The 24326-nt window shown below is 54.9% G+C and overlaps 2 protein-coding genes across 2 annotated transcripts; one reads left to right on the top strand and one right to left on the bottom strand.

Moving 5' to 3' along the window:
* The first annotated feature begins 1721 nt into the window (after positions 1 to 1721).
* KRT7 (keratin 7) lies at positions 1722 to 15718 on the top strand. Its single transcript, XM_070410185.1, has 9 exons — positions 1722 to 2139; positions 3472 to 3683; positions 5953 to 6013; positions 7221 to 7316; positions 8690 to 8854; positions 9903 to 10028; positions 12161 to 12381; positions 14946 to 14980; positions 15335 to 15718. Exons 1-9 carry the CDS (start codon positions 1816 to 1818, stop codon positions 15544 to 15546), a joined length of 1452 nt encoding a protein of 483 aa, XP_070266286.1. The 5' UTR covers positions 1722 to 1815; the 3' UTR covers positions 15547 to 15718.
* A 1262-nt stretch (positions 15719 to 16980) lies between these two features.
* Positions 16981 to 23927, bottom strand: LOC139005522 (keratin, type II cuticular Hb1-like). The gene is made up of 9 exons (XM_070407758.1): positions 23544 to 23927; positions 21705 to 21913; positions 21002 to 21062; positions 19994 to 20089; positions 19602 to 19766; positions 19324 to 19449; positions 18344 to 18564; positions 18140 to 18171; positions 16981 to 17647 (listed from the first exon to the last, which is right to left on the bottom strand). The coding sequence occupies exons 1-9, from the start codon at positions 23925 to 23927 to the stop codon at positions 17472 to 17474; spliced, it is 1470 nt and encodes a 489-aa protein (XP_070263859.1). The 3' UTR covers positions 16981 to 17471.
* Positions 23928 to 24326: the final 399 nt, after the last annotated feature.

Raw genomic sequence — 24326 nt, 5'->3', positions numbered from 1 at the left:
CTCCAGAGGGTGTTTATATGTGCAGCCTGGCACTGTGTGGGCTCACGATGCTGGCCAGCCCGTGAGCATACAGACAGGAGGAGGAAGGCAAAGCCTGGAGCACCAGGAATGCTTCAGGGAGGGGATGGAGGGCGGACACGGGGCAGGCCCTGGAATGGGGAAGTGCTGCTCTAGGGGAGGCTGAGCCTGGGCCAGGAGAGGCCTTGGTCTGGGGTGAAAACCTGGCCAGCTCATTGGGAGGGGCTAGAGGTGACAGCAGGCTCTCAGTGGTCTTTTCCAAAGAAAATTGGACTCTGTGATGGGCCTAGAAGCCACCAGCTTTTTTAAAACTTCACCCAAGGAGAGAAAGAAAGAAAGAAAGGAAGAAAGAGAGAAAGAAAGCAAGCTGGGTCTGGAGAAAAGGGCAGTGGAGAGGTGTGGCCTGTGTGGCAGGAGGCTACTGGGAAGGGAGGCGGGTGCTTAGCTGTCTCTGTGTCCTTTGTTCCCTGTTCTAACCCAATGTTTGAAACTCCTGGGAACCTTTAAACTAGTGGTTCTCAACCTTCCTAACGCCGCGACCCTTTAATACAGTTCCTCATGTTGTGGTGACCCCCAATTTCATTGTTACAAATTGAACATAATTAAAGCATGGTGATTAATCACAGAAACAGTACGTAATTATATATGTGTTTTCCGATGGTCTCAGGCGTCCCCTGTGAAAGGGTTGTTCGACCCCCAAAGGGGTCGCGACCCACAGGTTGAGAACCGCTGCTTTAAACAGAAAGATGGCAGGGTAGGGGGATGGGGAGGAGTCTGAGTGCAGATACAAGCACACCCACAGACGTAGATACAAAAGTGCTGCCCCAGACACTCCTTCCCCCTGGACCTAGACTCCCACGTGTATAAGAATGTCAGACATGCACAAAGCATATGTCTAGACTCTAGAGTGTGCATGCAGAGAAGCCCCATGGAAGTGAACAGACATCCACAAAGTGTCCCAAATACACACAGGCGTCCCCTTCCTCATCAGAGACAAATAAGTGGACAGGACTGTGATTTAGGGGTGGGGGTGGGGGAACTCAGGCCCAGGGTAACCATTCCCCCCACCCCCCACCCCCACCCCTCTGGGCCTCACATGCCTACTGGAGTGAGGAGGAGAGGGGGGAGAAGGACGGTCATGCCCCACTTAGCCTAGTTTCTCCACGGAAATGAGGTGTGGTGGCATGTGGCCAGGGAAACCAGCTAGGCCAGGCCCACCCTGGGCTCAGATACCTCAAGAACGGAGCTGATCTGTCACGGAGGAGCAGCGCCTGGAGGGGGCTGTTAGGGAGCGCTTTTCTGGTTTTCAGTCGTATTGGGGGTCGGGGGTGCGCTGGGTGGGGGCTGACTCCTGGACTAGAGCTTTTCTGTCCACCTCTTCCGCCAATCTTTTACGGCTTGATGGCCCTGCTCGGGGCACAGGAGCGGATCTTCTTCACTCACTCCCTTAGCCCCTTCAAGAAGCCTTCCCTGGCTGGGTCCGGCTCGGACCGCTGTTTCCCACGGCTCTCTCGGGGACTACCGCCCTCCTCACTCCAGACGGTTCTGGTTCGGACTGAAAGCCTGGCCTCTGCCGGGTGGGCGGTGCGGAGGGCGAGGGCGGAAGCGCGGCCCGGGATGGGGGCGGGGTGGGGGGGGCGCGGGTGCGCAGAGAAAGGTGGCCCGCGGCCAGCCCCGCCCCTACCTGTGTAAGCGGCTGGGCCGGCGCCTAGCGGATAAAAGCGGCCAGGTTTGCCCGAAGGTCAGCGAGTTCGGCTCCCTCTCGCCCACTGCTAAGTCCAGCCCGGTGCCGCCAGCATGTCCACCCACTTCAGCTCCCAGGTCTTCAGCTCGCGCTCCGCCACCTTCCCGGGGCGCGGGGCGCAGGTGCGCCTGAGCTCGGCGCACACCGGCGGCTCCCGCAGCAGCAGCCTCTACGGCCTGGGAGCCCCGCGGCCGCGCGCGGCCATGCACTCCGCCTACGGGGGGCCCGTGGGCGCCGGCATCCACCAGGTCACCATCAATCAGAGCCTGCTGGCCCCGATGCAGGTGGACATTGACCCCTCCATCCAGCAGGTGCGCCAGGAGGAGCGTGAGCAGATCAAGATCCTCAACAACAAGTTCGCGTCCTTCATCGACAAGGTGAGCCGCTGCAACCTGCCGAGTACGCCACGCTCCAGGCCGCCGCGGCCACTCAGCCCTGACTGCGCGTGGGTTGGCGCTGGGACAACTAGCCTTTCTTTTCCCCAATATCGGGAGCCCCAGGCCGGGGACAGGGGTGGCTCTCTTTTTGGGCCCCTTTCTCTGCGAGGGGGCTGTGTGGAGTCAGAAGTGGGGTAGGGGTGAAATGCCATTCCCAGCTGGGGAGCCCCCCCTTAGCCCCACTACTCTAAGGCAGATGCTGAAAATAAAGGGCTGGAGGGAGGTAGGGAGGCTCCCGCTACACCCACCACGCCCACCACGCCCTACCTGGTCCTCTAGCTTTCCTTCGGTGGTAGGAAGTGAGTGAGGCTGGAACTGCCTTTGGAGACAGCCCATTTGGGGACAGGGAGGGGGAAGGAACATTTGGGAGGTGTTTTTCCAGAGGGGTGGGGTTGGGGTGGGAAGTGAGAGTGGGGGATGGAAGGGAGGGGGGCAGGCTTGACTGGTGGGTCTAGATGCTGGGCAAAGTGGGGCTGGACCCAAGAACTAAGGGCTAAGCCAGCTGGGCCCACTGGCCAGGGTCTCCTCCCTCAGGTGTAGACCAGGCCTTCCCTCTCCTACTTCTCCACCTCCCCAGCCTCCAGTGCCCTCTTCTCCTTCACCATTCAGACCGTGCATGTCCTTCAGGCCCAGGTTCCTTCCCTGCTGTTGAGCTGCTCTGTCTCACTGTCCACAACCCCCAGGTCCTGCTGCCCCAAGTTGCTGGTTCTGAGAAGGCTTGTTTTCTACTCCCAGTCATACTGGGTGCTCCTTACGGCCCTTTTGGGCCCCAGGGCTGAGCACATAATAGGTGCTCATTTTACAGTGATGGCTGTAGCACTCTGTCCTGAGGCCTTGTTGGAGGAAAGGGGAAGGGGAGAGAGGATACTCAGGGAGGACAGGCAGGTCCCAACCTGAAGGGAGGAGGCCATGAGGCCCAGGACACTGATAGGAAGGAGAACCCCTTCAGAGAGGGAGGTGGAGAGTACCCATAATTCAGTGGGGTGCACAGGAGGGAGGAGACCTTAACTTTAGCACAGTACCCAGACACCCTGGTAAACCAGGTACACTTGACCCCTGGGTCACAGTCTAAGACACTCGAGATTGAGAGTCCTGGAGAAGAGGCTTGTTCAGGGTTATTTTCCCAGAGGAGAGAGCCAAGGGCTGGGGGCCCAGGCTGGGGGAACAGCCAGTGGGAGTATGGGTTCTGCTGGGTGGCTGGGGACCCTCCCAGTCCCACTGTGGGCAGCACGGTCTGCCCCTCATCAGTTTCCTCCCCCATTTCCATTCTAGGTGCGGTTTCTGGAGCAGCAGAACAAGCTGTTGGAGACCAAGTGGGCTCTACTGCAGGAGCAGAAGTCGGTCAAGAGCAGCTGCGTCCCAGGCATCTTTGAAGCCTATATTGCTGGCCTGCGGAAGCAGCTTGAGGCCCTGCAGATGGATGGGAGTCGCTTGGAGATGGAGCTTCGGAGCACACAGGACGTGGTGGAAGACTTCAAGAATAAGTATTGGCTCCCAGTGTGAACTGTGGGGTATGAGGGTTCGGATGTGCACCCAATCAGCTGGCCCTCTGCAAGTCCCCTCTGGGTTAGGGGTCAGAGGGTGAAGCTGCACAGTACAATAACCCTGAATGGTTTTGACTAACGCATTCCCTGCCTAGCCTCGTCCTTCTTTGTCCCTGAGGGCTGTTTTCAAGTCCTTCTGGTCTTTTTATCCTGAATTACTCCCAGGAAAATATCTCTGCCCAGCCCTGTCCTGCCCTGCCCTTTCCTTCTCGGTGCCTGACCAAGACCCCAAGAGAGGGTAGGGCAGAAGGTATGACAGACGTGCTTCAAATTTGCACAACCATCATTTCGTTCAGGTGAGGAATTAGAGACAAGAGACTTCAGGGACTCGATCAAGATCATATAGCAGATCACTGGAGAGCTGGGACTGGAATTTTGGGCCTCTGGTTCCCTGGAGGAGACATGGAACCAACTTGGTCTGGAAAGAAGCAAGGAGAGAGAATCATCGTTGTGAGCCAGGAGAGAGGTTGCAGAGGCTGAGGGGTGGGTGTGATCAGGGCAGGAACCAGAAAGGGGGCTGTGAGAAGCGGCAGGGAGTCCAGGGTCCAGGAAGGCTGGGGATTTAGGGACAGGCCTTTGAGGTGTCCACTAAGTTTTCCCATTGAATAGAAGCCAAAGCTTGAGGCTTGGGCTGCCCCACCCTGGCATGCCTGCATTGGGGTAGTGAGTGAGCTCTGTGCCTGCCTGGAGGTGCATGACAAAGCCAGAGCAGGGACACTGGCACTGACTGGAAGTAGAACAAACAAAGGCCTCTGAGGAGAGTGCTCACCCCCTATTTCCCTAAGGCAACAGTCAACAGGATAAACCCCACAGCAGGTGGAACAGGCAGGTGCAAGGCAGGGAAGGCCTGGGGGCAACCAGCGAGCCCCTTTTGTCTTATTTTTACTGAACCCCTTTGTTATGTGCATTTGAATTTGTGGGCACACATACTTGCCCTCACCCCAAAGCCCACAGAGCTTTCCTGTGGAGTCAGGTGAGCTCCGGGCTGGGGCTGAAGGAGGCACAAGGAGGGCCCTGGGTGCAGCTGCCTAGAAGCTCCCATCTGCACACTCTCAGGCCCAGCAGCACTTTGCTTTGCCCAGGCAGGGGTGGGCAGAGAGCCTCAGGGATGTTTCCGTAACTACTCATAGGGCCTGAGGGAGCGGGACCATGAGAGTCGGGTTCCTGGAGGCTGCCTGCCTGCCCAAACATCCTGCTCCCCACCACAGTTGTTCCTGTTTCTGTCCCTTTTTATTTACGTTTCCCAATAAATACTCGGGTAAGCCCACCTGCTCTCCTGCTCTGCGCCCTGCTTTGCTCAGGTCCTCCTATGGGTGGGGCTGGCTCTTTGGGACAAAGAGGGATGGGAGGGCGGAGGGGGACTAGGCTACCTAGTTGGGGCCTGGTTATCCCAGGAATGTATGCAGCCCCTTTCTGATTCCCCAAGGTTCCTCCCTTTCAGGCCCCTCCACAGGGGGTAGGGTCAGGTAGTGGTTAAGGCATGGGCCTGGAGTCAGACTGCCAGGTTTCAAATCTGGGCTTTGCCACTTGACAGCTTAGTGACTGGACAGATCACTCTGCCTGTCTGTGCCTCTGTTCCCTGCCCTGCTAATCTCGTACCATTGTTGTAAGATTGGTGTGGGGATTGCCCAGCTGGGTGGTAAATAGGTTGAGCATTGTCCCGTACACCAACAAGGTTGGGGCTTGGTTCCCTGTCAGGGCACAAATCTAGGTTGCGGGTTTGATCTTCAGCCCATGGATGTTTTCCCTCCCCTCCCCTCCCCTCCCCTTCCCTTCCCTCCCCTCCCCTCCCCTCCCCTCCCCCCCCCTCATTAATAAAATCTCCTTGGGTGAAGATTTAAAAAAGTTTGTTGTGAGGATTAAATGAGCTAATGCATAGCTAGCATATAACAGTGTAGGCTCCATATGAAGCGGTCTGTAAGCATGGCTTTTATTCTTTGCTTTCTCCCAGCATATGCAGCCTCTGTCCTTTAGTTCACATGTTCCCTGCACCGTCCTGCCGCCCCCCCGCCCCCTCACCTATCCCATGCCAAGACTCAAAGCCTTAGGAACCACCATATGGAAAAGTTGGGGGCATTGGCTGACACCTGTTTTTTCAGGGGGTCATTAAGGAGAGGGTGGGGGTGACGCAGGGTAGATTTTCACACCTGCCTCTGAGGGAGGTGGAGACAAACCCGCACCAACACCATGCCCTCCTCTTCTACTGCAGGTATGAAGAGGAAATTAACCGGCGCACGGCTGCTGAGAATGAGTTTGTGGTGCTGAAAAAGGTGAGGGGGGCAGATAGGAAGGATGGGGGATGTTGTCTGAACACAGGGGATGGGGGACCACATGGCCCTCTCACCTGAGCAGCCAATAGAGACCTGTGACCAAGGTCTGCTCTAGGGACTAAAAAAGGGAATGATGGGCTTGGAGAAGGAGAGATCTGGAAGTCAGGCCGCTATAGCATAGCCTGTCTTGTGTTTGTGTGCGCACATACACTTGTGTGTGTGTGTGTGTGTGTGTGTGTGTGAATGTGTGTTTATATGTGTGTGTGTGTATTTATTTGTGTGTGTCTGATTAGTCACTAGACTTGTTTCTGGAGGGGTTAGAATTAATAGCAAAGGATGAAAGTTAGAAGGGGAGATTCCAACACCAAATAAGGAAGTGTTCTAGCACAGTCAGAACATTTCAGTACAGACAAGGGTGGCACATGGCAAGCTGGAAATACCTGCTGAATGAATGGAATGGGCTGCCTCGAGGCAGAGTAAGTTCCTCATCCCTGGAGATGTGCAAGCCGAACTTGGAAGGTCTTAGAAATGTCGTACAGGGGTTTGATTTAAGGTTCTGATTCAATGCACATTCACTGAGCAGCTGAGTTTTCCAGGACCATCCACATAAATGCAGCTACCCCGCCCCCCTGCCCCCCCACCCCAGTGCTGGGCCCTTGAAGATTCAGGGATGCACTATCCATAGGAGTTTAACCATGGGAAAGTGTGGCTAGAAGGGATCAGACATCATTTGGACCTGCGGTGCTATCTGTGGCCCACCTGTGCCAGACCACCCATGCTGCTAGTTAAACACTCAGGCTGGAGATGTTCCGTGTCTGAGAGTGGTGCCCTGGAGTCTGAATGGTTTTATGCTCTCTTATTTGACTGATCAGAAGTTGAGGCTCATAGTTAGTAGGTGGAAAGGATTTCCCCTGAGTGTCTAAACCACCAAAGCCTTCAGGAACAGGATAAGTGTTGGGTTTGGGGCTTTAGACTGCTCTGGGCTGCCAGAACAGAGAAAGTACCTCCGGTCCTGGGGCTTCATGGAGATGTCAATCATGCAGCCTGGGAGAATTGAGTAGAGGAAACTTCATCTGTGGGCATGTCAGGTAGCTGGAGAAACTGTATGCTTCTTGGTAGGGCAGTGGTGTTGGCCTGTAGGTTGGACAGTGCTAGCTGACTCCCACCCCTGCTAAATGGTCTGTGTACTTCTCACCACTTCTCCCAGGATGTGGATGTTGCCTACATGAGCAAAGTGGAGTTGGAAGCCAAGGTGAATGCCCTGAATGAGGACATCGACTTCCTCAGGACCTTCTATGAGACGGTGAGAACCTCAGGAGTGGGAGACATGTCATGTCCTACATGTCCTAACCAGGGGGCCATCTGGTCCACCCCAACCTCTGGGCTAGTCTGGGTGTGAGTTGACCGTGTGGGGGTACCTTTATCCTTTTTGGACTTAGGAATCTCAATGGATGGGGAGTTCGGGAGGAGCTGGCCTTATCAGAGCAGATTGGTAGGGTCCATCAGGATTGGCCTTTCAGAGATACATGGTATGACCATTTTTCTGGAAGTGGGATAGGGAGGACTAAAGGAGCCAGGAGGAAGTCAAGGGATCCCAGGCTGTGATGGAGTTCAGTGGTGGGCTGGGTGGGGCAGGCCAGGGAGCTGAAATCAGGAGAGATGAATACCTGAGAGTTTCCACCCAGAGGGACTGGGTGAGGCTGCCCACCAACTGGCCACTCTGTTCACCCTCCCACCTCATTCTTTCCTACTTACTCTTGCCCTGCGCTGGGCTTCCAGCTCTTTCCCTCATGGGACCTAAAATCCTTTTCACTGCCATCTGTGTGAGGCTCTGGCCTTAGGCAGAGGCTAGGGTGGCCAGTCTTCTGGCAGGACTGGTCTGGGACATAATTTCATGTTAACCTACATACAGTTCTCATTTCTCATTTCAGTCTAGTCTGTGTCTGAATATTTAGCCTCCATTAGCCCCTTAGGGTGAATTTCCATGTGTTAATTTCAGGGGCTGGATCCTTGAGGCTTTCTTTAGGCATTTTTAATCTTAGTGCAGGTATTCATATATCTGTCACATGATGTATATATATATATATATATATATATATATAATTATGTTCTTCTCATTATGAAATAGGTACTCATTGCAAAAAATCCAGAAAATTAAGTAAAGCATAAAATTGAAAACAGGTCACCTATACCTGCTCTTATCATCTTGGTATCTACCTTTCCAGACATTTTTTGTGCATATATACACATAGAGATATAGAAATATATATTTTAATAAAAACAGAACCACACTTTTTCCATATAACAGTATGTCACGGGTACATTTCCCTGTTTGTAAACACAGCCATGTCATCAGATTCAGAAGCTGCAGAGTGCTTTGTTATAGACCATGATTTATTTTACTCACCTCCTAGTACTCCTCCCAAGTAGAGCTCACGCCCGGCAGCGCCTCATGGCAGGAGCTGTCACAGCCCCCCACACCCTGTCAGACGCTTAGTTGAGAAGTTGCTAAGGAGCTCTTCAGGGAGCCAGGGTCGGTGGAACTATTTGGCAGATGCTGGCCTGTACCCTCTCCCTGCCTCTTCTCCCTTTTTCTTTCCCTGGTGTGTGGGGACTCCCAGGATGGGCATGGGTGTGTCATGCCCCAGGTCCCGATGTTCTGTCTGGTGCCTACAGGAGCTGTCAGAGCTGCGGTCCCAGATCTCTGACACGTCCGTGGTGCTGTCCATGGACAACAGCCGCTCCCTGGACCTGGACAGCATCATCGCGGAGGTCAAGACCCAGTACGAGGAGATGGCCAACCGCAGCCGGGCCGAGGCCGAGACCGCGTACCAGACCAAGGTGTGCAGCCACTGGGGACACATTTCCTCCTCCTGCAGGGTCCTTGGTGGCAGTTTTCCTTACTCACTCGGTTTCAAGCCTTTAGGGCCTGGTCCTACTCTTCTGGCAGGACTCCGTGTAAGTCTGTGGTGCTCGCCAGTGTCCTGGGAAAAAGAGACTTGGAAAGGACAGGGCCCTGCCCTGATGCAGGAGCAGGGCAGAGGAAGTGGACATGGTTTAATACTTTTAATAGGTAAAATGTGGCAAGTATTCATAGTGTTAGGCAGTGTTTCAGATGTTTTAACCTGTATTGACTCATTTAAACCCCAGAACAGCCCTATTAGGTAGGCACTGTATTATCCCCATTTTACAGATGAGAAACTGAAGCACAGAAAGGTGCAGTAATTTGCCTAACTCCACACAGCTGACAGATGGAAAAGCAGGGCCCTAGGCTGCAGACCAGGTGCTGTATGGAGGCAGTACAGCTGACTGTGAAGGTGCTGAGGAAATGGATTGGGGTTCCAGGGGAGGGAGCCTGAGGCAGGGTTTAAAGCAGCATAGAGGGCTGTCTCTGCAGGGATAGGGGGTCATCCGTGGTGCACAGGTGAAAATACAGGTACGCCCACAAGTAGGCCTGGGCTCAGATTTGCTGTGTGATCCTTGAGCGGTGCCTTCATTCTCTGGGATTCACTCTCCTCATCTGTGAAATGGATGGCGCTGAGGAGGGGGTGCTTGATAGGTGAGAACCTCAGACTTCCAGGGCTCCTCCAGCACTATGATGTGGTGCGGATGGGCAGAGCCTCAGTATCAGTGGGGGTGGGCCCTGGGAGCCATCCTGGTCCTCTCTGTCTCATCTGGGAGGAAACTGAGCCTCTGAGCCACCCACTGCCTATGTCTGGCCTCTTGGCATTGGGTGAAGATTGCTGGGAGTCAGACTTTCCCTCCTTGGGAAGATAAGCTGAGAAGGTTTGCCATTCAGAATCTTGGGCCTTCCTTGGGTGGGGAGAGGGACGAGTTGCCTGTAATCATCGCTCACGCCTTGTCATACTTCTCTGTGTGGCTGTTCCAGTTAGAGACCCTGCAGGCCCAGGCCGGAAAGCATGGGGCGGACCTCCGGAACACCCGGAATGAGATTGCGGAGATGAACCGGGCCATGCAGAGGCTGCAGGCTGAGATCGACAACATCAAGAACCAGGTGGGCACAAACCCTCCTCCTTGCTCCTCCCTATTTCTTAGGGTGTGTGCAGGGCAACCAGCTGACAGTGAGGAGCAGGAGGCTGGCGGAGCGAGTGGGGGGGGGGGGGGGGCAGTGTCAGCCTGCCCCTGCCTCCCACCCACTGCCCAACCTGGGCCTGGCTGAGGCTGGTGCAGCTCAGACCCACTTGTGAGAGCTCCAGGACGGAATATTCTTGGCCAGCTTTAGGCTCGGGCCAAAGGGAGAAGAGGAGCCTAGCTGGGCATAGAGCCTGTGGAAGAAGCCTTGGGCTGGCCGGCCAGAGAGGAACCACCACTTGTTACCATCTTGGTACTGAGCACTCTCCTTGCACCCAGCTCTGGATGCAGTATGCTGTGCCTGGGAGCTCCCAGTGGTGGAGGGTGGGGGATGGAGGACAGTGGCCAGGAGAAGTCCTTACTGTGGCTCACAAGGCTCCGTCTCAATCCTGACCTCACTTTCCACCACTCCCTCGCTGGCTATGCTCCGGCCACACTAGCCTGCTTCCTGTACCTTGCATTTATTTGCCAGGCATCTTCATGCTTCAGGGCCTTTGCACTTGGTGTTGCCTCTACCTGGAATGTGGTTCTCCCAGCTCCATACATGGCTGCCCCTTTCCTACCCCTGGGGTTTAGAACAAGAGATCTCAGGGATGGCTTTTTCAACTACCTATGAGCAGTCTGTCCGAATGAAGCACCTATCACTCTCTGAAATGTTCTGTCTCATTAATTATATATTGACTGTCCCCCACATCCACTGGAATATAAAAAATGCTGCCTTAGAGCAGGGGCCCCATCTGTCTGGTTCACTGCTCCTCCCTTCCCAGCACCTGGCACAGCCACAGAGGTGGGAGGGGCAGCTAAGCCTGAGCAGGTGTCTGCAGTGGGGAGGGAGGGAAGGTGACCAGTGCAGCAGCTTCAGGGAGCTAACTTCCAGAGGAGCTGGGAGGATGGGATGTGGGGGTGGTTTGCCCAGAAGTGTCTTTCCCTCGGAGCCCTGCAGGCCTGTTGACATGAGGGCGGAGGCCTCTGGCACAGATGCAGGGCCGTGAGTCACCGGTGAAGTGGGCCAGCCTCCAGGCCAGTGAGGAGGCACAGCAGAACGAATGGCGGCTGCCCAAACACTGCAGCTTGCGCTGCATCCGGGTCTCCTCTCACACTGTAGGGCAGAACCAGGCCCCAGAGTTGGGGTGTCTGCCACCATCAAGGGGCCCAGAGGTAGTGGGGTGGGCCTCGCCAAGGGGGCACCCGTGTGACAGGGAAGGGCACTGACAGGTGAGTGAGGGGCAGAGAGTCTCAGAGGGCCTCCCCTGGGAGGATTGGGGGGCTGGGCAGAGGGCAGAGTGCATGAGCTAAGGAGAGGGGATTTGGGGACAGACAATGGTGGGTGAGAAGGAAAGAGAAGGAGCACTGGTTAGGGCCTGGGATGGTGGCCCTCTCACCCGGCACTAGATAGACTCCTCCACAAGCAGAGGGAACGCCACAGCTGGGCAGGAAGTGGCGGTTATTGCTCAGGTCCATCATGAATCTGATCACCCCTCCCGAACCTGGGGGCTCCAAGCAGTGTGTCTGCTCCAAGTCCTGCTCGGGGCCTATTCCAAACTGCTTCCAGTTTTGAAGGTGGTTTTGGTTCTATCCGCCGCCTGACATTTGGGAATTTAAGTAGGATCCCATAGCTTTGGAGGTCCTCCAGCCACGGGGAGCTGCGAATCATAATAGGATTTATTAATAATAATCCTAATAGCATTTATTAAGTGCTTGCTCTCTGCTGGACACCACCCAATTTGTATATTACTTCATTTAATGCTCACAATGTCCTTATGAGGTAGACACCAGGATTATTGCTATTTTAGAGATGAGGAGACTTTGGCTTAGAAAGGTTGGTTCATCCAAGATCACAAAGCTCGTAAGTGGCAGAGACAGAATTAGAACCTAGGTATTGGGTGTCAGAACCCATGTTTTTAACCCCTGGGATCCTCTGGTGCTTGGGGAGTAGGCTGGTGCCAGTGAAGCCCTGTCAGCAAGTTGCCCAGGTGCTCACCTCAGGATGGGGAGGCAGGAAGCCAGTGACTGGTGAGACCTGTCCCCACCTCACAGCTCCTCTATTGCCCACAGCGTGCCAAGTTGGAGGCTGCCATCGCTGAGGCTGAGGACCGTGGGGAGATGGCACTCAAGGATGCACGTGCCAAGCAGGAGGAACTGGAGGCTGCCCTGCAGCGAGCCAGGCAGGACATGGCCCGGCAGCTCCGGGAGTACCAGGAGCTCATGAACATCAAGCTGGCCTTGGACATCGAGATTGCCACCTACCGCAAGCTGCTGGAGGGCGAGGAGGGCCGGTGAGGTCACAGAAGCTGAGAAAGGGATCCTTCTGGGGCTCAGTAGGGCCTGGGGCTTGACATTTATCCATCGACAAGCATGTCCTATGCACCCTCTTATGCAGGGCACTGGAGGTGGGAGTGCAGGGGGTACAGCTGAGGCCCACTTCTTTGCCCCTGAGATGACCTAGAAGGAAAGACCATGTGGTGTAAAGCTCATTGGAAAAGTTGAAGTCATGACTTCATGTGAGTGACCATTAGCAGGGCCATCTTATTTGATCCTTAGAACACATTCAGGTAAACAGGTCAGGTGTTGTTAATACAGAGAGAAGCTGTGGTTCAGTTTTATTAACTGAGGGGACAGGGTTGGTGTGCAGTCAAGCTCTGCTGATTCCTGGTTTAAGCATCTTCTATAACCCCAGGCTGCTTCTCACTATGTAAAGTGCTAAGTCATGTGGTATTGACTGAATGTGCTGGAGGAGTTAATTTCTCCCTGTCCCCAGAGATATTTGCATACTTACCTGCAGCCTGAGAGGGGGCTGGGAGGGGTTGGTCTGTTTATTTATTTATTTTTATTTTTATTGATTCCAGAGAGGAAGGGAGAGGAAGAGAGAGAATCATTGGTTGGCTGCCTCCTGCATGCCCCACACTGGGAATCAAGCCCCCAACCCAGGCATGTGCCCTGACTGGGAATGGAACCGTGACCTCCTGGTTCATAGGTCGATTCTCAACCACTGAGCCATGCCAGCTGGGCTGGCATGGGTTAGTCTTACAGGGAATTCTTCATGAAAGACATGGAATATATGGCCATGAAGTTGGGCCTTCCTTCTCACCTTGATGGGTTGGTTGATTCACTCAGTCACTAGATAGGCTTTAGAGTATGTCTTGGGGGAAGGTCAGGATTTGAAGAGGGTGAGAGGGAGCAGTGTAAGCAAAGCCCTGGAAGTAGAACTCATCGTGGCTCGGCCTACAGAGGTAGGTAATATGTAAGACGTGTTTCTGCCTCCGGGGAACTTGCAGAGGGGTAGAGGGGACAAAACTCCTGCAAAGGAAGCACTCAGAGACTAGTAACTTGGACCTGTAAAATGCTGTTTACAAAGGACCTTTCCTTTTCTGAGCGTTATTCCGGAGGGCTGGGGAGAGAAGATGGGGAATGAATGGAGTGGAGAGGAAGGAGGTGAGGTGGCTGTCCTCTCTCCACCTCTTGGGGACGTGGAGATAGACACCTTATTTTTATCCCTTAATCCAGGGTGGGGAACCTTTTTTTCTGCCAAGGGCCATTTGGATGTTTATAACATCATTCCTGGGCCAGCAAAATTATGAACTTAAAAATTAGTCTGCTATAATCGGTCAAACATTTAATTAACTCACCCCAATGCCTTGACAGGGCCAGACCAAATGATTTCACAGGCCTTATATGGCCCGTGAGCCACCGTTCCCCACCCCATCTTAATCCCTCAGCCCTTCCCAGGGGCAGGTCTAGGGTTAGAAACTCATCCACTCACCTCAGTTTGGGGAGGCCTTTAGTTAAGAATACAAAGTTACAAATATAAAATTAGGCACAAAACAAATATTTATTTAGGATCAAAAAGGGTGACAGGGTGAGGAAAAGAAAAATCGCGCAGATCACTAGAGCCCGAGATATTTAGGTTCCCCTTTGAGTTCTTTAGGAATTGAATTCTTATATGGAATTGTTGCCTGATTTCAACCACGCTTCCCCCTCACTCCCCAACTGCCAGTAACGCCCAGCACTTGCAGGGGCCATTTTAACAAGGGGCCTGGAAGCTTCCTAGCATACCTATCTCTTGCCCTTGGCCTTTGCTCTGCCCCCTGCACTTGGGGCTGCTGAGGCCAGGTGGCTCCCTCACTCCCTCCGCAAAGGCGAGGTGTCCCCTCCTCCCCACAGAGTACACTCATTCCCAAGGCCAAGGGCTTGTGTGTCACAGAGCAAACACACCCAGCTGTCTTGGGCGGATTTTTAATTTCCAGTGCAGGACGGTGCTTCAGCTCCACTGGCTGCTTAAAGTCACCCCACCTACCTCCCCATTCCCTCCTCAGTCCCTGTTGGAGCTGCATTCACTCAGTCAACAATACGCTAATTATTTTAACACATAGTAATGACTACCTGCCAGACCTCATGCAGGGGCTGGAGACACAGTAATCAGTCAGCTACAGCCCACTTTGAGGATTTTATGGTCTGGTTAGGGGAGGCAGCTGTCTATGTAATAATAAGAGGGACTACCATTTACCTAATCCTGTGTGCCCAGAGCTTTAGGTACATTGTGTCATGGAACTCTGGCAAACCACCCTGTGAGGTTGGTACTGAGTGAGGCCCTATTTGTAGATGAGGAAATGGAGGCCCTAAGACATTCCCAAGGTCATGTAGCCAGTAGGTACGAGGGCCTAAGTGAACGCTGGCCCCCACTCCTCCTTGCTCATTTTGCAGCAAGGTTGAAGGAAGGCTGGAAATGTGGGGCAGAGGACAGAATACCAGTCCTGTGTGGGGACTAGACGGAGGGGCCTGGGAGTGCCTCCTCCAGGGCTGAGGGAAGGGCTGCTCTCACAGGTCTCTCCTCTGCCCCCAGGTTGACCGGAGATGGAGTGGGAGCCCTAAATATCTGTAAGTCCTTCGCTTCAGCCCACCCCTTGTGCTCTCCAGACTGGGTGGGGCCTATAGGATGGCATGTGGGTCTGAGGGCCGGGGCTTGTGGGGATCTGGAGCCTGCCTCCTTCCCTTCAGTAGCTTCAAGCAGGTGCCCTAGAGCTGCCTCAGCAGCCCAGGGAAGCCTTGCAGGGGGCACCCCACCCCGCACTGTCCGAAGCTCCTTCTGGGTTGGCCCATGGTGTGTAGGGTGGGAAAGGGAGGTGACGGTGGGGGGGAGAAGGGGCAGCCCAGCAGGAGGGTGGGTGGAGTGAAGAGATGGGCTCTGGGTGGTGGGCTCATGCTGACTGAGTCCTCCCTCTTTTCTCCCAGCTGTGATGAATACCACCGGTGGTGGCGGCAGCGGGCTGACCTACAGGGGAACCAGTGGTGGCAGCGGACTGGCCTTTGGGGGAACTATTGGTGGTAGCGGGCTGGCCTTTGGGGGCACCATGGGCAGCAATGCCCTGAGATTCTCAAGTGGAACCCAAAAGGCCTATTCCATGAGGACCACATCTGGCACTCGCAGGAGTGTCCTCAACTGAGCCCCAGGTGTGGGGACACCCGTATCCCTTCCCCCCAGAGTCATAAGAGATTCCCACCCTGGTCCCATCCCTGGCCCCAAGACTGCAAAGCCGTCTAAAGAATGATGTGAGAACAGCTTCCAATAAACAGTCTCTTTCTGAGCCTGGGTGAGCCCATGGCCAGCACCTGGTATCCTGGCTGCATTTGGCTGGCAGAGAAGGGGGTGAGGAGGGAGGAGCCCTCGAGCGGGTCTACTCTGGTAACTGGAAGCCTCTCGTGCAGGAGAATGGGGGCGCTGTTCTAAGGAACTTGGCTCTTATGGAGTGTGAGGCCTTGTTCCTCTCCCAGGGCTGGGCCAGTTCCAACTCTTCTCTTGAAGAAGCCCAGACACCTCAGGGAAGTTCTGGCTCTGCCAGGAAGGGGGCAGCCAAGTCCTCCACTGCTGAGGGCGGGGCTGTGTGCCCCTCCCCCCCGGCACTTGTGGCCAGAGGACATTCCTCAGGCTGTTTCTGGCTGGAACAGCCAACTCTCAGACTGGCTGCCCTCAGCCCTTCCTGGTGCTTTGTCTGCCAGGCCCTGGACTGTGTGTGTTTGGGTCTAGGATTCTGTGGGGGGCAGGTGAGGGGGGGGGGTTGGCAATGGGGGAAGTCTTAGTGTGGGTGTGTGTGTGGGTGGGGTGGGGGGGTAAGGTGAGGAGGCCAACAGAGTCTGGGGACCTGGTAGTGGCTCTGTGCCCAATCAGTGGGGTGAGGGATGGTCTGTGTATTGAACCCCCGAGGGTGCATCTGTGTTAAGTCTGTGCTTGATGGGGCATCTGTGTGTCAGGTCTCTGACTCGGGGTCTGTGTGACTGTGAGTGTGGGGTGTCTTTGTGGCCTGTGCTTGGGACATCCATCCAGGATGGACAGCAGCACATCGATGAGTAGTGGGGAGGAGGTGGGAGGTCTCTCTGAGACCCTCTGGGAGTGGTGGTGGTGGTATGTGTGTGGGACGGGGTCTACCCAGGGAGCATTGGTTTATGAGGGAAGGGGAAGTCTGTATATCCGATCCCATGGTCAGGAACTTTACCATGTTGAGGTGGGGGCGTCGTGGGGGAGTAGACTACGGGTGTCTCAGCAGCATGGGGTCCCCACGCAAGGTGTCATGGGAGCCAGCACCCCCATCCTTGCTGAAGCTCCTCCCTGTTGCCCTTCTCACTTCCCTTCCAGCTCCTCTGTGTGCCTGGGTTTTGGGGCTGCCAGCCGATGCCCCTGCACCCTTCAGGATGTAGGAGTGTGGCACCCTGGGTAGGGTGCCCCAGAGACAGCCCACCCTGCCTCTCTGGCTGAGAATAGCTCCCCTGTTGCCTCCATTGTGGGGTGAAAACCGGGTGGGAAGCCCACATGTGGAAGCACAGATGCGCAGGGAGTCTCCAGCCATTACTTATGACCCCTGAGCTTTATTGGAAACATGGAGACCAAGCATGAGGGAAAGGGAGCGAGGGCCCAGGCAGCCGAAGAAAGCTGTTCCCTGGGAGGTGCACCTCAGCCATTGTGCACAGGTTTAGAGGGCAGGGGAGACACAGCACCAGCAGCACTTTCACACCAGACCCGCCCCAGGGCCAACCCACCCCTTAGAAGCCACAGGAGTCCAAGTTCCCAGGGCAGCCAGTCGGGATTGGACCTTTGCCCAGGGTTTCGAGAAAACCAGTCATTCAGACTTTTGGGGATGGGGAGAATTACCAAGACACACCAGCACGGAGAGCTGACCTCCATGGAAGAAATGAAGAGACAAGCAGTGGGGGGAAGGAGGTGCGAGAAATTAAGGCAGCAGTGTGGGCAGGGCAGGGACGCTTCCCGAAGCCCTTCCAGCTCAAGTCCAGGCTCTTCCAGAGCACCGGGCTGGGGCCGGCGGCTGGAGTTGGGCCGGCTCGCTTGCAGAGCGGTGTGTGTACAAAGACTGAGGCACTAGGCAAACCGCACCAGGCGGCCACTGCCACAGCTCTGCCCGCAGGGCGCGCACATTCCAGTGTTCACCGCTAGGTTCCCGCTGCAGGGGGCGCTGCAGGCGCTGCCGGTCATGGGCCTGGAGCCCGACACGCAGAGGTCCCCGCAGACAACGCCACCCCGGGAGCTGCTGACACCTGCGGGTGGAGGACAGGGCTTAGTCCCTGTGCCAGATAGTGGCCAGCGGTCCTGCTTGCTGACCAGAGCCCACTTCTCTTGTTCAGAGGCCCCCCCCACCCCCTGCTTCCGCCTCACACCTGGGCACTCCTGCAGTTTAACCTCAAGGATGGATCCTTGATAAACTGTTAGCCCAGGCCCCTCTGTCGGCAGAAATAGCTACTAAAGTGATCTCAATCATTCACTGCCACATTCCTCTCCTTCCTTCCAGGGTCTTCAAATTGCGGTTGTATATTTGTAAACAAAGTTTTATTGGAACGCAGCCAGACCTATTTATTAAGTATTGCTTATGGCTGTGGTTACTTTCACATTATAATGACAGGTTTGAGTAGTTGAGACAGAAACTGCATGGCCCTCCGTCTAAAATATTTACTATGTGGCCCTTTAAGAAAAAGTCTGCCCTGCAGGAACCCCAAGTCCTTATATTGGAACCCACAGTATAGATTACTTACAGACATTTATAGCGCCAATCCCTTCACACAACCTGTGGGGAGAGCAAAGAGACAAAAACTAATTGGGGAGAGCAAAGCTTGCAAATTCCCTTCTCAAGTAATCTTGATGCAAATTCGATGAAAACAACAAGCAAACATGTTCCTGGCTCTAAGCACAGTTTGGGGAGATTGAAGAGACATCCTTCCCACAGGTGTGATTCTCACCTCTGCTCCTCGCCCTCCAGCAGGCGCCTGTAGGTGGCGATCTCGATGTCCAGGCCCAGCTTGGAGTTCATCACCTCCTGGTACTCCTTGAGCAGGCAGGCCATGTCCTGCTTGGCCTTCTGCAGGGCGGCCTCCAGCTCGGCCAGCTTGCAGCGGGCATCGCTGACGGCTGTCTCGCCCTGCTCCTCTGACTGCTTCACTGCGACCTCCAGCTTGGTGTTCTGGGAGGCACGGGGTGGGTTGGGGGTGGGGGGTTTACTAAGGCTCCTGTTCTGGATTTGGGGTCAGAGGCCAGGCATCCAATGACCATTGACTGTCAGAAGAAGAAGGGGCCTCACCCATTTGGGAGCTTAGGGGTTGCAAATTAATGCTGCCAGGAAGGTTGGCCCAGTGTCTTTAATTTTGGAAATTTAACACAAAAATCCAAATTCCTGGCTTCTCTTGAAAAATATCTAAGGCTCTGGGCCCATTGGCCCTGCATTTCCACGAGGCCTGCCTCAGTTGGATCTGATTAGCTCTATCCTTAGTGCTTTCTAGTTTACCACACTCTAGTGCTTTCAGCACAGCCTACTCCACGCATTTACTAACCTCTGGGACATCTGAGTGTGTGATCGCTGACCTAGAACAATGGGCCACAGAGGTGAAATGGTTTACCCCAAATCATGTGGTAATTAGAGGCAGGGCTGGTTTGAGAGCCCCAGTTACCTGCCCCTCAGACCAGTGCTATTTCTTCTGCCCCTTTATGTCCTTAAGACCAAGAGAATCCTGGTCATTCCATTCTCCTCCAAACTGCTCCCCTTATACTGTCCCCTCTCATCTCCATTCAGTGGAATGGAGAGCATTTTCCATGGAAGAGACTCATCTAATGTGTGCTGTTTGCTCCTTTTCCCACACTTTGGCAAGGTGTCAACCCTGAGTGCCCCTGCTGCAGGCTTAACCCCTTCTCTTGCTACACCGAGGGGTAGGCCAGGCTCCCGTACCTGGCACTTGGCGTTCTCGACCTCGGCGGTCAGCCTCTGGACCATGCGGTTCAGCTCATTGATCTCCTCCTTGGTGCGGCGCAGGGTCTCCCCGTGACGGATCACTGTGGCCTTCATCTCCTCGCACTGGGGGGAAGCAGAGATGCTCCTGAGACATGGATATGTCATTCCACTGAGCCCCACAGCTTGCGCATCGGCCACCCCAGCTGCCTGCCCTTCCCTTGCCCTTTTAGCATCCCTCCTGCTAGGGTGCTGGGAAGGGGGCACTGGGCACTCACCTTGCTGCGGTACCAGGACTCGGCCTCGGCCCGGCTGCGGCTGGCGATGTCGTCATACTGAGCCTTGATCTCGGCAATGACGCAGTCCATGTTCAGGTCCCGGCTGTTGTCCATCTTGACGACGACCGAGGTGTCTGAGATGTGGGCGTGGAGGACACGGATCTCCTGTGGGGCAGGGGAGTGGGAAGAGCTTCTTTGACCAGAGCCCTGCGCTCGCAGTGTCCCCCTCATGGTCCTTCCCCGTTCCCTTCCTCTGCTTCCTCCAAGACTCACTGTCTGAAGGCCCAGTCTCCAAGATGCCCCCTCAACCTGGGGCCTCTAAATGCACCTCAGACCCAGAATCCGTGGCTGAGAGGAGCCTTACTGCTCTGCTGTTCTGCGCTCCCTCTCACCTCCTCATACAGTCGCCGCAGGAAGTCAATCTCCTGGGTCAGGGCCTCCGAGTTGGCCTCCAGGTCTGATTTGCGCAGGTAGGCACAGTCCACGTCCTAAAGGGCAGCGAGTGGCACAGGAGTCTCACTGGGAAGACCACACAGAGCTCTTCCCACCAGGGAGGGCACCCTCCCTGCAGACCCTCCTCAGCTGCTCAGCCCAGTGCCTGGTATCATGGCCTTGGTGATGCCCTTTATGCAGGTAAAGGGGTCAGGAGCAGGTTTGGGTAAGAGAGGGAGACCCTGAGGTTTCCAGGCACTTCCTCTGGTACCCACTGGAATGATGCCTCCAGGATCCACATCTTGTACCATCACTAAAACTTAGGATCTAGTGTAAAATGGGTCAATTCTATCGATGCCCTACCCATCTCTGCTCTGGAATCTCATGGAAAGAAATATAGATCTCTGGTCAAAGAAGAGGTCTCAGGGATCAATTCTGCCTCTTTCAAGCCAGTGTGACTCAGGGCAAGACCCCGGACTTCTGTGCCTCAGTTTCCTCACAGTGACCCTTGCCTTCCTCATATGGAGGTGGTTGGAAGGACCTGGTGAGAGTCTACACAATGGCACTTGTGCTGAGTCAAGTCTAAGAGCTGAGGCACAGCAGCACTGTTTACACCTTCCCTAACCGTGGCTGGTCTGGGGATTTACTCTAGCCTTAGTGTGCTTTTTCATTCACAAATGTTTATTGAGTGCCTGCTCTCTGCCAGGCACAGGGCAGAAGGAGGTGGGGAGCCATTGGCCAGGTGGGAGTTACCACAGATAGAGGAGATTGCCCTGTCTGAAGCAGGCGGAGTGCCCTGGTGTCCAGAGCCACCCAGGGAGCATTAGGGCATTTGGGGAAAAGAATAGAGGAGAGGTTGGGCTATGTGATTCTGGGGGTGTCGCTCAGCCTCTCTGAATTACAGAAAGCTCCCTCCTGCCTCTGTCCTTGGTTCTGAGTTGTGGGAAGAGCATTCTGGGGTCACTCACCTTCTTTAGGACTACAAATTCATTCTCAGCAGTGGCCCTCAGTGCCACCTCCTCTTCATACCTGGGACAAAGAGCATAGGTTCAGTGTCTAAAAGGTCAATAGGCTGGGATTTGAAGAGGAAAGAAATCGAATTAGGGCCTACACAAATAGACTCCAGGAACTGGGTCATTTGGAGGTGATCATAGAATCAAAGTGTTGGACTAGAAAGGACCTTGTCCATCCCTTTCCTCTTGGTACTCAAACCAACCCCTGTCACCCAATGCTCTTACTGATTCAGGAATTCTCACTCATGATGTGGACCAGGGTGGGTGCCATGCACATCTTCCTAGGCCTTCTCTCTGCTTCTGGATTGCAACTCCAAAGGGGGCAGGAACCCTGTCCTCATCTGGTATCCCCCTTACTGCTCTTCCTTACTTTCTTACCCCTCCCTCACCTCAGGGCCCAACACAACACCTGGAACATAGAGTAGATGTTCAACAAATGCTTGATGAATTAATGAAGTAAGCATGTAATAATGAGGTAACTGGAGCAGCTCAGTCTCTCCAATGTTTCAATTCCCATCCCAGAAAAAAAAAAGCCCCACAAACTTCCTGTCACTGTCTTCTTCCTTGTGGAAAGTTCTTCTTGTGGTCTAACCCAGATCTACCCTGCTCTGACTTAATCCAGTTCCTTTCTCCAAAACTTCCTCCCTGAAACACTCACTTCTTTTTGTAGCCCTCCATCACCTCCTGCACGTGGTTGAGCTCTGAGGCCAGCCTCCCGCTGTCGGCCTCCACACACTCGGCCTCGCGCCTCAGTGTCTCGATGTAGCCCTCAAACAGCGGCTCCAGGTTGCTCTCGCAGCACTTGCGGTTCTGGTAGTACTGCCACTTGGTCTCCAGCAGCTTGTTCTGCTGCTCCAGGAAGCGCACCTGCCATTTGGGGTGGGAGGAAAGTCAGTGGGAGGAGCCGATATCCCCAGCCCTCCTCAGAAAGCAGGCTGAGTCAGACAGAACTGGCAGCGCCCGCGTTGTGCAGAGGCAAGAGGTGGCCGCCATGGACCCTGCTGGGCTCTCCTGGGTGAGGATGCACCAGAGTCCTCGTTTCACAATTGCTTGTTCAGGCCTGAGCGAGGGTCTGTCTAGGTGGCCCTGGATGGGATGAGTGAGAAGCTGAGGGCATATGTGCTGTGCAGGATTACAGTTGGGCTGGGGGGACAGGGAGGGGTGGAGGGTAGTGACAGGTAGGGAAGGCTTCCTGGAGGAAAGGATGTAGAGCAGGGGTTGGAGGGATACACGAGGACGAAAGCCTTTCACTCCAAGCTCCTCCAGGGCAGGGCCTATGGCTCCTTTAGCTATGTCCTTAGTGGCAGCCTGGGGCTGGATGAGCAGTTGTTTGAATGGATGGTCAAGGTGGGGAGGCCTTCCTAGCTGGGGAGGTCAGAAGGGCAGACTCTCACCTGGGAGCTGGAGAGAGGCTGGGCTTGGGGTCCTGCTCTGCCACCCACTCTCGGTGGGCCCTTGGGCAGGCCCCTTGCCCTATATCCCTGTCTCCTTTGTATTCTGTTTGCACTCAAAGGGCTGGACTAGGAGTGGCAGCAATTCTCAAATATGAGCCCTTCGCTGGCTGACTTCGAAATGTTGCCATCCCCTTGTGTGATTTCATTCATGATGTATCTATAAATTAATTTTCTTAACATTTACACTTAAATGAGATTAAAGGAGTAACTTTATATTACCACCATAGTTGTAAAACCATTATCACTATGCATTCATAAAAGGAAACCATAAAACATAAATTGTAGCTGAAACTGTTGCCCCAGAAAGTTCTGAACCTCGAGGCTTGCTCTCTTTATCAAAGTGGGAGAGTAGCAAGTATTGGAGGGATGCTAAAGACACACTAGTATTAGCACCCAATGAAGATTTTCTCCATTTAACCTAAAGGACTGAAAAACTCGTGAAAGGAGATGAATTTTCTCATCAGGTGCTATTTAATGCTTTAATGTATTAACTAAAAGTATCACATAAAATATCAGCACTCCTGCCCTGGTTGGGTGGCTCAGTTGGTTGGAGCGTCATCCAGTACACCATAAAGGTTCTGGGTTTGATTCCATCAGGGCACATACCTAGGTTTCAGGTTCCATCCCCATCCGGGCATGTATAGGAGGCAACTGATCAATGTTGCTTCTCTCTCTCTCTCTCTCTCTCTCTCTCTCTCTCATTGGATAGATATATCACCCATTTCTAAAGAGGCAGCTTGGGAATCCCAGGTCCTCCCAGGAGTTCCAGGCTCAGGAAGGGTGTGCTCAGGAACACCCAAACCTTCTCTGTGGGCACCCTGCCTGCCTGGACAGAGGTTGTCTGCAATAACATTGCTATCAAATCAGGAGCCCCTGCCCAATACACAGCTCTCTGTCAATGTGGTCCATCTCCATCAGGTGTGGTCCATCTCCTCCGTCAGACTGGGAGCTCACCTGGACCACATCCCTCCTGCCCCTGACTCCTCTCCAGCGCCCAGCCCAGCAACGGAGGGTTCAGGGAAGGGTTGGTCAGGGACACCCACCTTGTCGATGAAGGCAGCGAACCTGCTGTTGAGACACTTGATCTGCTCCTTCTCCTCATGCTTCACGCACTGCGCGTTGGGGTCGATCTCCAGGTTGAGGGGCGTGAGGAGGCTCTCATTGACGGACACGGTGGTGATGCAGGGCGGGCTGGGTCCGCACACGCCGCCTGAGCGGTATCCGAAGCTGCGTCCACAGGAGCCAGAGCGGAAGGCACCGCAGACACTCTGGCTGCCAAAGCCCCCTGTGAGGCCGCGGTAGCAGGAGACCCCGCGGTAGGGGGCGGCGGTGATGCAGCAGCGGCCGGGCCGTGGCCCGCAGGCGGAGGCGCAGCTGAAGGCGCGGACCCCGCAGGGGCCGCCAAGGCGGGTGGAGAAGCAGGACATGGTGCGGCGGCGGCGGCGGCAGTGAAGGGCACTGAACCCCGAAGTCGGCGGCGTGGAGTCTTATATCGCTGCCCGCTGGCCCGGGGAGGGAGCGCGCAAGCCAGCGCATTTATGAGCTTGGAGGTCGGCCCTGGTGCCCAGTCCCGCTGGGAATCAAAGCGGGCCGGCCGCCTGGCTGCCTCCATAAAACAGCGTTCGCCCCCTCGCCCGGCTTTATGGGGCCCAGAAGTGCCCGGTCAGCTCCGCCCGCCCTGTGCCCAGGGCTCAGGGCGGGCCAACACCCCTCTGCCAGACTCGGCCTGGGTAGCGCTGGATCTTTGGCTCCATCCCCAGGCTGGGCAGCTGGGCGCACCTGGCCCCTCTCTGGGTCCCAGCCCTGCGAAACCACCCTTCAGGCTG

The sequence above is a fragment of the Myotis yumanensis genome, unplaced genomic scaffold, assembly GCF_028538775.1.
Source record: "Myotis yumanensis isolate MYYU_CA2020_CCGP unplaced genomic scaffold, mMyoYum1.0.hap1 SCAF_3, whole genome shotgun sequence".
Classification (NCBI taxonomy): Eukaryota; Metazoa; Chordata; class Mammalia; order Chiroptera; family Vespertilionidae; genus Myotis; species Myotis yumanensis.
The sequence above is the reverse complement of the archived record's forward strand: the minus strand, read 5'-3'. Positions and strand labels throughout refer to the sequence as shown.

Bases quoted from the DNA above. Each gene is read 5' to 3' on its own strand.
- KRT7 (XM_070410185.1), top strand. From the start codon at position 1,816: ATGTCCACCCACTTCAGCTCCCAGGTCTTCAGCTCGCGCTCCGCCACC. The intron at 2,140-3,471 runs GTGAGCCGCTGC...TTTCCATTCTAG, and splicing joins TCGCGTCCTTCATCGACAAG to GTGCGGTTTCTGGAGCAGCA. The intron at 8,855-9,902 runs GTGTGCAGCCAC...TGGCTGTTCCAG, and splicing joins AGACCGCGTACCAGACCAAG to TTAGAGACCCTGCAGGCCCA.
- LOC139005522 (XM_070407758.1), bottom strand. From the start codon at position 23,927: ATGTCCTGCTTCTCCACCCGCCTTGGCGGCCCCTGCGGGGTCCGCGCC. The intron at 19,767-19,993 runs GTGAGAGGGAGC...CCTGCCCCACAG, and splicing joins TGCGGCGACTGTATGAGGAG to GAGATCCGTGTCCTCCACGC. The intron at 18,565-19,323 runs GTACGGGAGCCT...CGTGCCTCCCAG, and splicing joins TCGAGAACGCCAAGTGCCAG to AACACCAAGCTGGAGGTCGC.